General features: G+C 47.7%; 7 protein-coding genes across 8 annotated transcripts; 4 read left to right on the top strand and 3 right to left on the bottom strand.

Moving 5' to 3' along the window:
* Window positions 1-864: 864 nt before the first annotated feature.
* Window positions 865-4,721, top strand: H257_17503. 2 transcript variants are annotated; one of them, XM_009846316.1, is made up of 4 exons: window positions 865-1,397; window positions 1,456-2,350; window positions 2,845-3,013; window positions 3,509-4,721. In XM_009846316.1, the coding sequence occupies exons 1-4, from the start codon at window positions 889-891 to the stop codon at window positions 4,597-4,599; spliced, it is 2,664 nt and encodes an 887-aa protein (XP_009844618.1). In that variant the 5' UTR covers window positions 865-888; the 3' UTR covers window positions 4,600-4,721. The 2 variants fall into 2 exon arrangements, with proteins under 2 accessions (XP_009844618.1, XP_009844617.1); XM_009846315.1 differs by having other exon boundaries at window positions 2,845-4,721.
* A 119-nt stretch (window positions 4,722-4,840) lies between these two features.
* On the top strand, window positions 4,841-5,453 carry H257_17504 (hypothetical protein). Its single transcript, XM_009846317.1, has one exon. The coding sequence runs from the start codon at window positions 4,914-4,916 to the stop codon at window positions 5,262-5,264; it is 351 nt and encodes a 116-aa protein (XP_009844619.1). The 5' UTR covers window positions 4,841-4,913; the 3' UTR covers window positions 5,265-5,453.
* An 810-nt stretch (window positions 5,454-6,263) lies between these two features.
* On the bottom strand, window positions 6,264-7,031 carry H257_17505 (60S ribosomal protein). The gene has a single exon (XM_009846318.1). It carries the CDS (start codon window positions 6,986-6,988, stop codon window positions 6,371-6,373), a length of 618 nt encoding a protein of 205 aa, XP_009844620.1. The 5' UTR covers window positions 6,989-7,031; the 3' UTR covers window positions 6,264-6,370.
* Window positions 7,032-7,584: 553 nt separating this feature from the next.
* Window positions 7,585-8,406, top strand: H257_17506 (60S ribosomal protein L10). Its single transcript, XM_009846319.1, has one exon. The coding sequence runs from the start codon at window positions 7,612-7,614 to the stop codon at window positions 8,251-8,253; it is 642 nt and encodes a 213-aa protein (XP_009844621.1). The 5' UTR covers window positions 7,585-7,611; the 3' UTR covers window positions 8,254-8,406.
* Window positions 8,407-8,748: 342 nt separating this feature from the next.
* Window positions 8,749-9,398, bottom strand: H257_17507 (hypothetical protein). The gene has a single exon (XM_009846320.1). It carries the CDS (start codon window positions 9,318-9,320, stop codon window positions 8,874-8,876), a length of 447 nt encoding a protein of 148 aa, XP_009844622.1. The 5' UTR covers window positions 9,321-9,398; the 3' UTR covers window positions 8,749-8,873.
* A 414-nt stretch (window positions 9,399-9,812) lies between these two features.
* H257_17508 (hypothetical protein) lies at window positions 9,813-10,553 on the bottom strand. The gene is made up of 2 exons (XM_009846321.1): window positions 10,254-10,553; window positions 9,813-10,195 (listed from the first exon to the last, which is right to left on the bottom strand). Exons 1-2 carry the CDS (start codon window positions 10,511-10,513, stop codon window positions 9,949-9,951), a joined length of 507 nt encoding a protein of 168 aa, XP_009844623.1. The 5' UTR covers window positions 10,514-10,553; the 3' UTR covers window positions 9,813-9,948.
* A 163-nt stretch (window positions 10,554-10,716) lies between these two features.
* Window positions 10,717-11,937, top strand: H257_17509 (hypothetical protein). Its single transcript, XM_009846322.1, has 2 exons — window positions 10,717-11,200; window positions 11,247-11,937. The coding sequence occupies exons 1-2, from the start codon at window positions 10,807-10,809 to the stop codon at window positions 11,843-11,845; spliced, it is 993 nt and encodes a 330-aa protein (XP_009844624.1). The 5' UTR covers window positions 10,717-10,806; the 3' UTR covers window positions 11,846-11,937.
* Window positions 11,938-13,397: the final 1,460 nt, after the last annotated feature.

Below are 13,397 nucleotides of genomic sequence, written 5' to 3' on the forward strand. Positions count from 1 at the left end.
AAACATATCGCATTCAGAACCCAGAATCCTGGATTTTGGCTTCATGGAACATGGCGAAAGCCAAATCTGGATTTTCTTCATATGTACTGTAGTCTTCCAACTGGTTGGAGAAAAAAATTGGATACTCTACACTGTAGAGTACATGTATATCGTTGCTCGCCGTTTCATATTCACAGCAGACCAGATCCGGATAATTCATTACTTGTGCGGATAGAATAGCTTTATTGCGCATGTTCGGACAACATGCTTCCAGTTAATTAACGCTAAGTATCTCGAAAATGGGCAAACAACATTTGCTGGAAATATTGCGTCAAAACATAAATACTTCCATCGCAATTTGAATAAAAATACGCATGTTTCATACTAACGTCAGTATCGACATTCTCAAGAAAATAATACTACGTTCACATGCGACACCGTTAGACTCCGTGGCAAGGTCCAGTTCTTGGTTGACTTACAACTACGTACAGTATCCCCTAGACACTAGTATCAAGGACCTTTAATTCTTCATACTCCGAGTAATACAGTAACTTATTGCGTTTGTGTCCTGTCTCACCGTCAACTAAACAAGGGTAGATTGAAATATCTCAAAATGGGGAGTTTCTTTGAGAAAAGCCCGTTTTATTAACGTTACAACATTGCTTGGGAGGATAAAACGTGGGTTTACAGTTAACTGTTAAGATACCCACTAGGAATGATCCTAATTTAAATTCCACTATTGATGTCAAAACGTTTGCTTTATCCGGATAATGGTGCATTTCAGGACTGATTTTAGGATTATGGCTTTTTAATGACGTTATACCGGATAAGATTTTATCCGGTATTTCGCTGGTTTTTACGTTGAAAGGAACATAATCTGTTTATCAAATTCAGTTGCGTCACTTGGTGATGATGCGTGTCCTCCGTGTCGTCGGTGTCGTTGTCGGCGCGATGATGGCTGTGGCGTCGTCCGCACAAACATGCAAGGCGCCGAACGAGATCCTACGCGCAGATGGGGCGCAGTGCGAATGTGTGAAGGACTTCTTGGGCATCAACTGCCGGCAATGCCGCACCGAACGCGCGTGCAATGCCCTGGACAAGAACTCGCACTGCGCCGTGGGGTTAGCTTACTCGTCGAGCATGAAGGCCAAGACGTACAGCTGTGTATTGAGTGAGACACTGCAGGCGGTGTTCAACGACGGCGCGATGGGGTTGGCTTGCGACACAACTGCCCAGACATGCACGATGTCCGTGTACAAATCGGCGACGGGACCGCAAGGGCAGCACGCGATTGACTGCAACATGAAGGAGTGTTCCTTCAACGGGACCACCGTCTCGTGCGCGTCTCTCATGTGCACATGCACGGACTTGTGTTCTTCGATCTCAAAGCAGTTGTTCGAAGTATCTCTCGCCAACAAGTACAAAACCCTTCTTCCGTCTCCATCTTTCATCACATCGTCGTTCCTTCGTCTCTAGACCCGTGTCCCTCGTCGCCATCTCCGACACAACGTTAAAGGTGAACATTGAAGGGTCACCATTGCCGCTGGAAGGCACGTGCTCGGCGTCATCCTGCGAACAGACCAAGGTCATGGAAGAATTGGCGGGCGGCGACTCGGCATCGCTTCCGCCGCCGCCACCTCCCCAGACATACTCGAAGGCATTAATCGTGTCCCTTGCTGTCGTGCTCGTTCTGCTGGGCGCCAGTGGGTTGTTTGTATGCTGTTTTTACGCCATGTACATGTCCAAAGTGCGGGCCGCGGCGGCGCCATCGCCATCCTCTTTGGAAGACCCGCTCGACCACATGCCGCCCAACTCCCCCGCAAATATCTTTACATTTGCCGACATTTGCTGCGTGGCCACGAATCCCCATGATCAACCTAACCTACCTTCCATCTTCCGTCGATCAGGGCCATGTATCCATCCCCCCAAGACACTTATCCATGACATCCGCGGCTCCATCTGCCGCGGTCAAGTGCTGGGGCTTATGGGGCCCAGTGGATCAGGCAAAACTACGCTCCTGAATGCATTGGCGGGGGTATCTAATGGAAATACTCAGTTCTCAGGCGCCATCTCTCTGGATCATGAGCCTCTGCCGGCCAACTACCGCCATCTGGCGGCATATGTCCAGCAAGATGACTGTCTGTTTCCCACGCTCACTGTACGAGAAAGCATCGAATATTCAGCATTCCTGCGGCTTCCGGCCATGCTGTCGCTGTACGCCAAGCAGCAGCTTGTATCAAAAGTCCTACATGAGTTGCATCTAACACATGTAGCCGACTCGCGCATCGGAAATGCCACCGCCATCCGCGGCATCTCGGGCGGCGAGCGCCGCCGCGTCAGCATCGCCATGGAACTCGTGACCCAGCCCCAGGTACGTCCATGTATACTTGAAAATATTCGGGTTTGATATTGTTACTGTGTAGCACATGTAGGTACTATATATTCGAGTTTGTAAATGTATATAGGCGAGTTTATATTTATTTATATATTTATTCGAGTTCATTTTTATTTATATTCGAGTTTATATTTATATATATTCGAAATCATATTTATATATAATTCGAGTTCATATTTATATATTTATTCGAGTTAATATTTATATATATATTCGAAATCATATTTATATATATATATACGAGTTAATATTTATATATATATTTGAGTTCATTTTTATATATATATTCGAGTGAATAGTGATTTTCCACGATATTTCGAGTGTTTTGTGTTTTTTTGCGTTTTTTATTTAAGTTTTGAAGGGTAGAGATACGTTGTTTTTGGTGGGTTTGGGTCATATATTTTTTTTGCTTTTTTGTTTGTTTGGAATAGAAAGGCTGATATATATATATATTTATGATGTGTGGGTAGATGCTGTTTCTGGACGAGCCGACCTCTGGGCTGGACAGTGCTTCAGCTAATAGTTTGATTTCGTTGCTGTCGACCGTGGCCAAAAGCGGCCGCATGGTCATCCTGTCTGTGCATCAGCCCAGCACCAAATCGTTCCTCAAGCTCGATAAGGTGCTGCTGCTAGCCAAAGGTACTATATATATATATATACTACTAGTATATATCTTGTTCTATATTTCTAATTCATTTGATTTAAAAAATACTCTATTTTTATCAGTATCTGATTTACAGCAAGACATTGGATTGAGGCCGTCATACGGTTGCTACTACACTGTTTTTTTTTTATTTCATCCGTTCAACAAAATACTCTTCATATTTCGCCATATATATATATATATTATTCCATGTTTTCAACAAATACTCTTCATATTTCGCCAAATATATATATATGTATGAAAGTTCATTTTATAGAATGAGTCTAATTTTAGAATCCTATGTTTTATAACAAGTCCATTGATCGATTCCATCCTTCTTCAAAAGTAATTCTTTTCTACAATCGTTGTAACATTATTTTTATAATTCTGTATTTAGAACGAGACTATATATATATATTCCCACTTACTGAACATATATACCCGTAGTTTTCTCTATATATATATATATATATATTTCTTACCGAATCTAGGCCGCATTGTATACTCGGGGCCAACGTCGACGATCTCGACGCACTTTTCATCGTTGGGGTATCCGTGTCCAGTTAACGAAAACATCGCCGACCATATCTTGGACTGCGCCACACACGCGGCGTCCATCGCGGCGCTGCATGATGCTTACCATCCCGAGGAATTGCCGGTAAGCTCGATGGACAATAGTCGGCAGCCACTGGTTGAGATGACCAACCATCGGTCGAGTGTACTGGAGCTGCAAGTGCTGTTCCTCCGCACACTGCGCAACACATTCCGCCAGAAGTCGCTGTTTGTGATGCATGTGGGTATTTCCGTGTTCCTGGGCGTGGTCACGGGGCTCATCTTCATGGGGCTCGAAGATAACCTGGCGGGGTTTCAGAATCGCATGGGCGCGTTCTTCTTCACGCTGACCTTCTTTGGGTTCGGCACGTTGAGCTCCATGGACGCGTTCATCGCGGAGCGTCCGTTGTTCGTCAAGGAGGCCGGCGCCAAGTACTATAGCGCGTGGAGCTACTACGTGGCCAAGGCCAGCATCGACCTCGCTTCGTTACGCGTGCTCCCGGCGATCATCTTTGCGAGCATCTTCTACTACCTCATGGGCTTGAATGCCCCGCTCGACAGGTTTCTGCTCTTCACGACCACACTCGTGCTGTTTAATGTCGCCGTGGGCTCCATGAGTACCTTTGTGAGCATTGGCAGCAAGACGGTGGGCATCGCCAACCTCGTCGCGACCGTCGTGCTCTTGCAGAACGTGCTCTTTGGCGGGTTTCTCCTCAACGTCCAGACCATGTCGCCGGGAGCGGGGTGGATGCAGTGGCTGTCCATGTTTAAGTACGCGTTTGAAGTGATGATGACGAATGAACTGAGTGGCTTGCTGCTCACGTTTGACGCGTCGGGGTATGTGTCGGTGCCCGTCTATGGCGAGGTGTACCTGAAGACCCTTGGCATGGACATTGCCAACCAGATGCGCGACGTGGTCCTCCTCGTGGTCATCGCCGCCATGTTTAACGTGGCCAGCTTCGTGTTGCTGCACTTCCAAGTGCCGCGACCCATGAAGTGGTCGGTGCAAGACACCGCCAAGGCCGTGTAATCCCGCGGGGGGGGAATATGGAAGAAGAATGGCTTCGTATTGTACATAGTATTGCATAAACGTGAATATTAAAAGTGTGTTACTGTATTCTAATAATAATATAAAAACACACTGCAACGTGATAATTCCGCGTGATATGTGTGTGTTTTGCCCGGATATGTGTGTGTTTTGCCCGGATATGTGTGTGTTTTTCCCAAGCTCTGTAGGGTGTAATACACGTTTGACCCCACTGTTGAACTTGCAAAGAGCGAGATCCAGGCCGTCTTTACGTGGGTTGTTGTGTGCTTCTTGTTGTCATTCGACGTTTTGACACGATGATGGCCATCAGATCGCGCGACTCGTCGACCTTCCGTCTGTCCACGGGCGTCCGCGACTCTGTCTATGCACAAGAACGACCGCATGCAGGGAAGCCCGAGCTCGCGCACACATCGTCGTACACCGACGCTTCGACGACAAGGACCACCGCCACCACCAAGTCTGGCATCATCTCTCATTCCCAATCCTTCCCCGTCCCCACGAAAAGTGCCGTGGAAGACGACGCGAAGCTCGTTGCCCTCGTCGAGCTCATTCAGAAATGTGTAGACACCATCCATGAGATCAAGATCGAAGTGGATTCGGCAGCAGCTACGCTGCACCAGCGACACACTGCACCGTGTGCGTCATGAACGACGATGGACTATGCATGACGAAGGACAAAGGCTTCGTTGGCGACGACTATGCTATTCAAACTTAACAAGTGCTATACGTATACTGTAGTATTTACTATCCTCCGTCACCAGTGGTGATCAAAATATTATGTAGGGCCAGTCTGGAACCATAAATATCATCCATTTTGGGGTCGAATTCAATAAATCTGATAAGACTTGAACCATGTCTTAAGAGTTTTAACCCATATCCAATAGTAATTCCAAGTGGGATGGCTTTCTTTACTCGTTGATTTCATAGTATTACAAAATGGACCTATTATTTATTACCTTCCATTTTGAAAATGACATTTTTGGTTTTACCCGTTTTGCCAGAATATATAATGGAATACTATTGCTTTTGAAATGTTATTACCACACGCACCTTTATACTTATTCTTGCCCATCATCCCAGAGAATTCCTATCGATATTAACAGTATCCATTTTTTGGCTATTCAGCAACTTGATACTTAGACTATTTATTCCCCAGGAGCTACTCAATTTAATGACGTCTCACATGAATAACTTATTCAAATTACTTTTGTTATAATAAATGCTTTAGCCATTGTTATTGGTATAAACACCAATCAAACGCAAATCAAGCTATCGTTGATTGGTGCAAACTTCACACAAATGCACAACATTTCCAAGCAAAGTTGCCAAAATCGAAATATTCTATTTTTAGAGATTTTGGGCATGTGGATGCCTCGATACTTCAAAACAATATGCCATAATTTTCTTGCGAATATTGGGTGTTTAATGGCATAAAAACTGATTTGGTCCAACTTTTTTATTGTGTCCACGTTCATGTCTTATGAGTGAGGTCTCGATTGTTCAAAGTAAATGTTGGTAGTAACCTGGAACAGAGGAAGTAAGTAGTTAACTGTATGTAAGTTCACCTACAAAGTACAACTGAAATAGGCTTGAGATATGCAGAAATATTCCTCGATGCCTTCGACCACTGTAAACAAGTCGCAAGAGGAGCCATCACCACAGCATTGTATTACGTAAGTAAACCACGCCATACTCCAGTGGCAACCAAGCCCAACGAGCCAATATCCAAAGCATAGGACATTCAATCGACGCTCTAACGGTAGCGGCGGAGCGACGTGGTGTTGCGGCGCTTCCAGTTTTGGCGGCGCGACGACCCTTGGATCTTGTTGGCCTTGTGGCCGCGTTGGCGCAGACCACGGGCTTGGCGACCGGCGGACGTCAAGCCGCGCTTTTCGCGGCGCTTGTGCACGGCGTTCACGATCCAGTTGATGCGGGCATCGCGGCGGATCGCCTTGTGGGAGTGGTCGATCAAGATCACTTCAAAGTACTTGTACGTGGCGTCCTGGTTGACCCAGTACGAGTTGAGCACGCGCAAGTTGGTGAACTTGGCGCCGGCACGTTCTTCGGCGATGGAGCGCAAGTTGCGCACGTCCTTCAACTGGTTGATACCGTGGTGCTTGGGCTTACCGTACACGATACCCTTGGAGTTGGGGCGCTTGCGACCACCGCGGCGGACGGCCACGCGGACGGCGACGTACCCTTGCTTGGCCTTGTAGCCGACGCGGCGGGCCTTATCGAGGCGCGAAGGGCGGGTCAGGCGGTACACCACCGGCAGTTGGCGGTATTGCCACGCGCGGACACGGAGCAAGAAGCGGAGGACGTCCGATTGCTTGCGCTTCCACAATTCAGCGATGTACTTATAGGCTCCCATGATGCGATGAAGATTGGTTCTGGCTCGAAATCAATACTGCCGCCATCGAAAAAGCCCTGTCACCATGACTGGCCCAGAGCGGCTGGTGGTATTTTAATAATTCCACATAGAAATACCAAGATACTTTTAAAACATAGTCGAGAAATGATAATACTCGACGATCATTGGTGGATTGTAGTGGACGTGTTGCAGACACGTCGTGAATTTAAAACGTTTTAAACCATTGACTATATATGACTTGCTTCAAGTGAATAAAGTAAAGTAAGATCGTCGTTATATTTGAGATCTGTATAAGATCTACTATACATGTATAGTACATATTGATCTTTGATATGGGGAATGATGCGACATCACGGCAAGTAATACTAGTACTACTTGAGATGGGTTCAAAGGAACGTTTAAAACATCAACGTCCAATTTAAAATGTCACGAGAAGATGTCTTTTGCACTTTACCATACAAAGACCAAGTCAGATGATCCACGAATTGATTTGCAGGCGTTTTAATTCGTGTGAAGAACCGATTACCTGTCACACTTAATATATGTATGCCATGCCTAGAGGTTTACGGATGGTTGGCTTCGACGAACATGGTCACAATCGTATTTGCAAAGAGAAGGAAGTCATGGGTCGCCGTCCTGCCAAGTGCTACCGTTTCCAGAACAAGAAGCCGTTCATCAAGTCCCGCTACTGCCGCGGTGTGCCGGACTCCAAGATCCGCATCTATGACGTCGGTAACAAGAAGGCGTCCGTGGATCTCTTCCCGTTCGTGGCGCACTTGGTGTCGGACGAAAAGGAACAATTGTCGTCGGAAGCGTTGGAAGCTGCTCGCATTTCCGCCAACCGGTACTTGTCCAAGTTCTGCGGCAAGGACAACTTCCACATGCGCATCCGTTGCCACCCTTTCCAAGTGTTGCGTATCAACAAGATGTTGTCGTGCGCTGGTGCCGATCGCTTGCAAACCGGTATGCGCCACGCTTACGGCAAGCCCACCGGTGTCGCCGCCCGCGTCGCCATCGGCCAACCCATTATCTCGGTGCGCTCCAAGGACTCGTTCGGCCCTTCCGTCGTCGAAGCTCTTCGCCGTGCTAAGTTCAAGTTCCCTGGTCGCCAAAAGGTGTTGGGCTCCAAGAAGTGGGGCTTCACCAAGTACGAACGTGACGTGTACGCCAAGCTCCGCCAAGAAGGCGTGCTCGCGTTGGACGGTAACCACGAAAAGTACATTCCCAACCACGGCAAGCTCCGCGCTCCCCGCGTCTACAAGTAAACGTACAAGGACCTGGCTCGTAACTTAAACAACACACACACACTTTGCGATTGTTGATCTAAACGGTGTCACAGATTCAATACTAGGAAGGAAATAATACATCGTGAATAGGAATGATGACCCTGTGACACGGTTTTTCGGTAGGTTGCTGCCACCAGTCTTATCTATCCTACACATATAAAACTCCACCAAATGTAGCCAACCTCCATCTGCCATGTATATCCGTTGCTGCCACCAGTCTTATCTATCCTACACATATAAAACTGCTTTGTTGGCTGCAGGATGGATATACATGGCAGATGGAGGTTGGCTACATTTGGTGGTGCCTACCGGTAGTTAACTGAGATCTAGTTATTAATAAGACTGAGATCTATTAATACCTAGTACTACAGTAGTTAAGATAGCAATGTAGTACTAGTAGTAAGTAGTCAATGTAGTAGGTCGATAGACGAGATCTAGTTCAGGTAGCAGACATATAGTACTAGCTAGTACTAGTAGTAGTTGTCAAGTGTCTCAATCATCGTTGGTGTTAAATTCTACCGCTATATTCGTCTTCTACACCAACGCACACTCTTCGCATCCTTCTTCTTCAGTGTCCTGTACCAACCAGCGCATGACGCTTATTGTTCAAGGGCAGCCGCCGCAGGGGCTTCGCGGCGGTAGCCATCTTGGTTGCGGCCGCGGAATTCAGGGTTGAAGTCGCCCGAAGGTCCCAAGTTCTTGTCCTTGCCACGGCCGTATCCGCCGGCGCCGGTGGGCGCTTGCGGGCGTTGAGGGCGGGCCGCTTGCTTCTTCAAGGTGGCCGGCACGATCTCGGTGGGGAGATGCAAGTACGCACGGAGGTACTCGATGCCTTCGGCGGTCAAGTACCAGTAGTACCATTGCCAGTTGAACGTCTCCTTGACGTAGCCGCGCGAGTGGAGCGACTGCAAGAGCTTGATCACTTGGAGGTTGGGCACGTCCACGTCGCCGTGTTTGGGCGCGAAGAAGTCCTTCTTGCCGACCATCACACCTTCCTTGAACAGGTACGAGTACACGGCGATGCGGTTCTTTTTCGGGACGAGCATGGTGACGATTGAGGGGGAGAACTTAGCCGGCGGGCGGGTCTTCGCTTGAAACTAACTCGAGTAGTGTGACCTCGGCCAAATTTTGAACCCATCGCCGCCTGCCAGCCAATGTATTTTGCACCAATGGGGACCAGAACCTGTAAGACTTGATATTTGACCTCACACTATTTTCAGGACTTTGACATTTGTATATACTACTGCGGAGTTAATTACTGGTACGTACTGTACAGTACGTACCTGACCGCAGCAACTTGCTGCACAACTCTCGTGCACGTGTCATATACTAGTACTTATTAATATGTACTTTCATACTATTCGTACTGCGTTATATATGTATATTATGTACTGCTACCTAGTTACTTTTTCACGATGGGAATATACTAACTACTGTAGCTCGGACAGTAGTACAATACTGTAATATCGACTGCAATGATGAACTGTACACTACACTATAACCATACTAACGTTACTACTCGAGTAGTATAGTAGCTAGCTAGAATCACGTGAATTGATTAACAATGGAGTTCCCTTGTAGCTGGAAATATCCAACCATTCCAGCAACCACTATATACCCTCAATACCCACTATATATCTACCATGTACAAGTGGCTATATGGCTCGTATTCGATTAAAAGCCAAGCCCGATCGCATTGACCAAGACGTAGTCAAAGTCTGGGATGTATAAGCTGAGGAGGACGGATGTGACCAGCGTCGTGCTGCCCGAGGCAAAGTGCCAGTGCCTGTGCCAGAGTTCGTACTGGGCGTCTCCAGGCATGCCGCAGTAGATGAATGTGAACGCGCACGCAAGACCGAGGCCGAACTTGATACCCAGCACATGATGCAAGTCGTTCAAGTGCGCGTGGTAAGACAAGTACCTACACAGATATCGTGAGAACAGTGAAACGCGAGGACGACGGTCAGGGTAGCTCGTACAGGGCAATGAGGCCCAAGTTGCCAGAGATGCACGCGTCCAACGGAAGGTACTTGGTTTCGCGGTGCCGATGGAACATGGACGACGCCACCGACGCGCCGAGCTGCAACACCGCGCACGTGTACTGGCCTAGCGCGAACGAGATGACGGACGCCGCGACGTAGACGAGGTTCGTGAGGATGAGAGGGTCGTGCCACTCGCGCTTGATGTGCGACAAGCGCAGCGAGTGAGGCGGACAGAGACACCCGCGGCAGAGGCACATGGTATTATTTCTTGGAAGTCAAGTGTCAACGTGCGAAAATAATAATGGTGAGATGGCAGTACAGCCAATGGCTTCGCTCGAATTTCGAATCCGACGATTTCATTGGTGGACATGTGGTTCAACCGGCCCAGGCTCACGCACTTTAGGTTTACTATCTATAATACTTAATATTCAAGTCACATCAAATAAAAATGCCTCCAAAATCCGATATTGAATCTCGAGTACTTCAAGTGCAGGCACTTAATGTTATTGATGTGGTACTTTAGCTTCGTCAACATTCCACGAAATATATCATGCGCGGGACACTGTCGACGGCGGCAGTATGTGGGTTCTGGAACCCGCGGGTAAAGCGAGCGGCGATATCTGCGATCCCTTCGTTCCTGCCATCTACTTCGTCCGTGATCGCCATCCTTGGAGCCAACGTCGACGCGAACTCGTCCTACTTGACAGGGACCGCCGCAGCGCCGGATGTCATTCGAGCCGCGTTCCACTCGGACAGCGCCAACGGGTTCTCTGAAAGCGGTGTGGACCTCATGCACAACGCTTTGATCACGGACATGGGCAACCTCGTTCCCTCGTCCGCGTCGATGTCGTCGCTGTCGGCCGCGGCGCAAACTATCATTGCGCACGACAAGCGACTGCTTACCCTCGGTGGGGACCACTCCATCACGTACCCCCTCGTCAAAGGTACACATGTGTGTCCATCACGAGTCACATCTGACGTTGTCCCTAGGCGTCCGTCGCGCGTTGTGTGCTCGTGGTGAGACCCGCCTCAACATCCTCCACTTGGACGCGCACAGCGACCTGTACGAATACGACATATTGAACCAGAACAATCGGTACTCGCATGCTTCTCCGTTTGCGCGAATCCTCGAGGAAGGATTGTGTTCGCGACTGGTTCAAGTAGGCGTGCGCACCCACACCCAGCACACTCGAGCCCAGGCCGCCGCGTACGCCGTGGAGACCCACGATATGCGATCGATCTCGTCATCATCGTGGCCGCCAAAGCTGTCCTTTGACGGACCTGTGTACGTGACGGTAGACTTGGACGTGCTGGATCCCGCGTTTGCTCCTGGCGTGAGTCACTTCGAGCCCGGTGGGCTGTCGACAAGGGATGTCCTTTCGCTCGTGCAAACATTCGCGGGCGATGTCATTGCTAGCGACGTCGTGGAGCTGAATCCATCCAGAGATGTTGGAAGTTACGGCATGTCCATCTCTGGAGAGGCGCCCAGCGGCGTCACGGCCATGGTGGCGGCCAAGATCACCAAGGAACTGCTTGCGCGAATGCTCGAATCCGCCGAGGCTGCCACTAGTAGTAGTACTTCTACCTAACGAATGTCTGTATTCCCCTATTTTACGGACGAATGCCCGATATATTTGACCATGTGCCCGATATAATTAGCCATGTGCCCGATATAATTAGCCATGTGCCCGATATAATTAGCCATGTGCCTATTTAATTAGCCATGTGCCTATTTAATTAGCCATGTGCCTATTTAATTTGGTCGTGTGCCCGATATATTTGGCCGTGTGCCCGATATAATTCGCCATGTGTCTATTTAATTTGGCCGTGTGCCCGATATGTTTGGCCGTCGATATAATTAGCCATGTGCCTATTGAATTTGGCACACCGAGGTCGTGTCAGTTTTGGTGGAAACGTTATAGGGGTCGTTGCTAACCGTTTGAATCGCGTCGAATACATGAGGGAAGTTAGCATGTGATGCCAAAACGAGGATAATAGAGGTGTTTAGCAAGTCGATATTTTGCATGTTTGACTGCATTTTTTATGTGAGTTCAATTTTTAATTGAGTTATTCCAATTTCATCAGGCACACGACAGATTTCATCGGGCAAATCGCCAAGTACTTGGGCACACGGTTAATTATATCGGGCACATCGCCAAATATATCGGGCACACGACCTCGGTGTGCCAAATTAAATGCACATGGCTAATTATATCGGGCATACCACCAAATAAATATACTAGCATCAGACACATGGCCAAATACAAATATATCGGGCAATCGTCCAATTTTGCTAACTGCAAAATGGTGTACTTCGAAGTACTACTATAATAGTATTAATAACTCGTTTGTCATGACAGTTACTAGTAGTAAGTACTACAGTACTTACTAGTACATCGTAATTAGTCGAGTCTTTGCACTTGAGAGAGTACGACCAAATTGGGCAGACGATCTATCGACCAATCAAAACCCAGATCACTTGTCAACTAGCCAATCAAATCCACTCTTCGACCAAGTCAACATCAAAGTCGAGTGTGACTGAAATTAGTGTGATACAGGACATTCTTTACACACAACAGTACGTAATTGATCAATAGATTTTGCGAAGCAGCACAAGGTCCAAATTTTGGGAGTACTTCCTCTATTGCATAAAAGTGGAGACAATTTTTCTCAGTACCGTTTCTCGGGAAGCAAACGCCAGAATTGTGTGAAATTATTGCCAAATGTAGCCAATAGAACGACAAGTCGACAGGTATTTTTAGTTTTTTTATTCCTTCTTCAGTCAGATTTGATCGAATTGAGCTCAAATCAAGCGTATTCGCCTCATCTTGACGCGTAGATACGGCTAGCACCCTTCAGTACCGCTCCTAGCGCCACCATCGGCAGTGGATTTGCTAAAATGTGCAAGGAATAAGACGTCATGCGTTAAATGTAACTCCAGTGCTTTTACTGTATCCGGATGGCATAATTCCGTCATTGACTGTGAAACAGTATTCGGGTATTCCAGTCAAGAACAGTTAACGTTTCAGTGTATCCTGTTCCTGTTCCCAAATTAAAATCCAGCGAATGAAATGAAATGCCGACTACACACATGGTTTTGTCGGTAAATATTACCAGGGTACTACCCTGGTACTCGAGTAC

Source organism: Aphanomyces astaci, assembly GCF_000520075.1.
Source record: "Aphanomyces astaci strain APO3 unplaced genomic scaffold supercont1.109, whole genome shotgun sequence".
Classification (NCBI taxonomy): domain Eukaryota; phylum Oomycota; class Saprolegniomycetes; order Saprolegniales; family Verrucalvaceae; genus Aphanomyces; species Aphanomyces astaci.

Excerpts from the sequence above, each read along its gene's own strand:
- H257_17505 (XM_009846318.1), bottom strand. The coding sequence starts at position 6,988 with ATGGGAGCCTATAAGTACATCGCTGAATTGTGGAAGCGCAAGCAATCG.
- H257_17506 (XM_009846319.1), top strand. The coding sequence starts at position 7,612 with ATGGGTCGCCGTCCTGCCAAGTGCTACCGTTTCCAGAACAAGAAGCCG.
- H257_17509 (XM_009846322.1), top strand. The coding sequence starts at position 10,807 with ATGCGCGGGACACTGTCGACGGCGGCAGTATGTGGGTTCTGGAACCCG. Across the intron at positions 11,201-11,246 it reads CACGTACCCCCTCGTCAAAG|GCGTCCGTCGCGCGTTGTGT; the intron begins GTACACATGTGT and ends CGTTGTCCCTAG.
- H257_17508 (XM_009846321.1), bottom strand. The coding sequence starts at position 10,513 with ATGTGCCTCTGCCGCGGGTGTCTCTGTCCGCCTCACTCGCTGCGCTTG. Across the intron at positions 10,196-10,253 it reads AACTTGGGCCTCATTGCCCT|GTACTTGTCTTACCACGCGC; the intron begins GTACGAGCTACC and ends ATATCTGTGTAG.
- H257_17504 (XM_009846317.1), top strand. The coding sequence starts at position 4,914 with ATGATGGCCATCAGATCGCGCGACTCGTCGACCTTCCGTCTGTCCACG.
- H257_17503 (XM_009846316.1), top strand. The coding sequence starts at position 889 with ATGATGCGTGTCCTCCGTGTCGTCGGTGTCGTTGTCGGCGCGATGATG. Across the intron at positions 1,398-1,455 it reads GAAGTATCTCTCGCCAACAA|ACCCGTGTCCCTCGTCGCCA; the intron begins GTACAAAACCCT and ends CTTCGTCTCTAG. Across the intron at positions 2,351-2,844 it reads AACTCGTGACCCAGCCCCAG|ATGCTGTTTCTGGACGAGCC; the intron begins GTACGTCCATGT and ends ATGTGTGGGTAG.
- H257_17507 (XM_009846320.1), bottom strand. The coding sequence starts at position 9,320 with ATGCTCGTCCCGAAAAAGAACCGCATCGCCGTGTACTCGTACCTGTTC.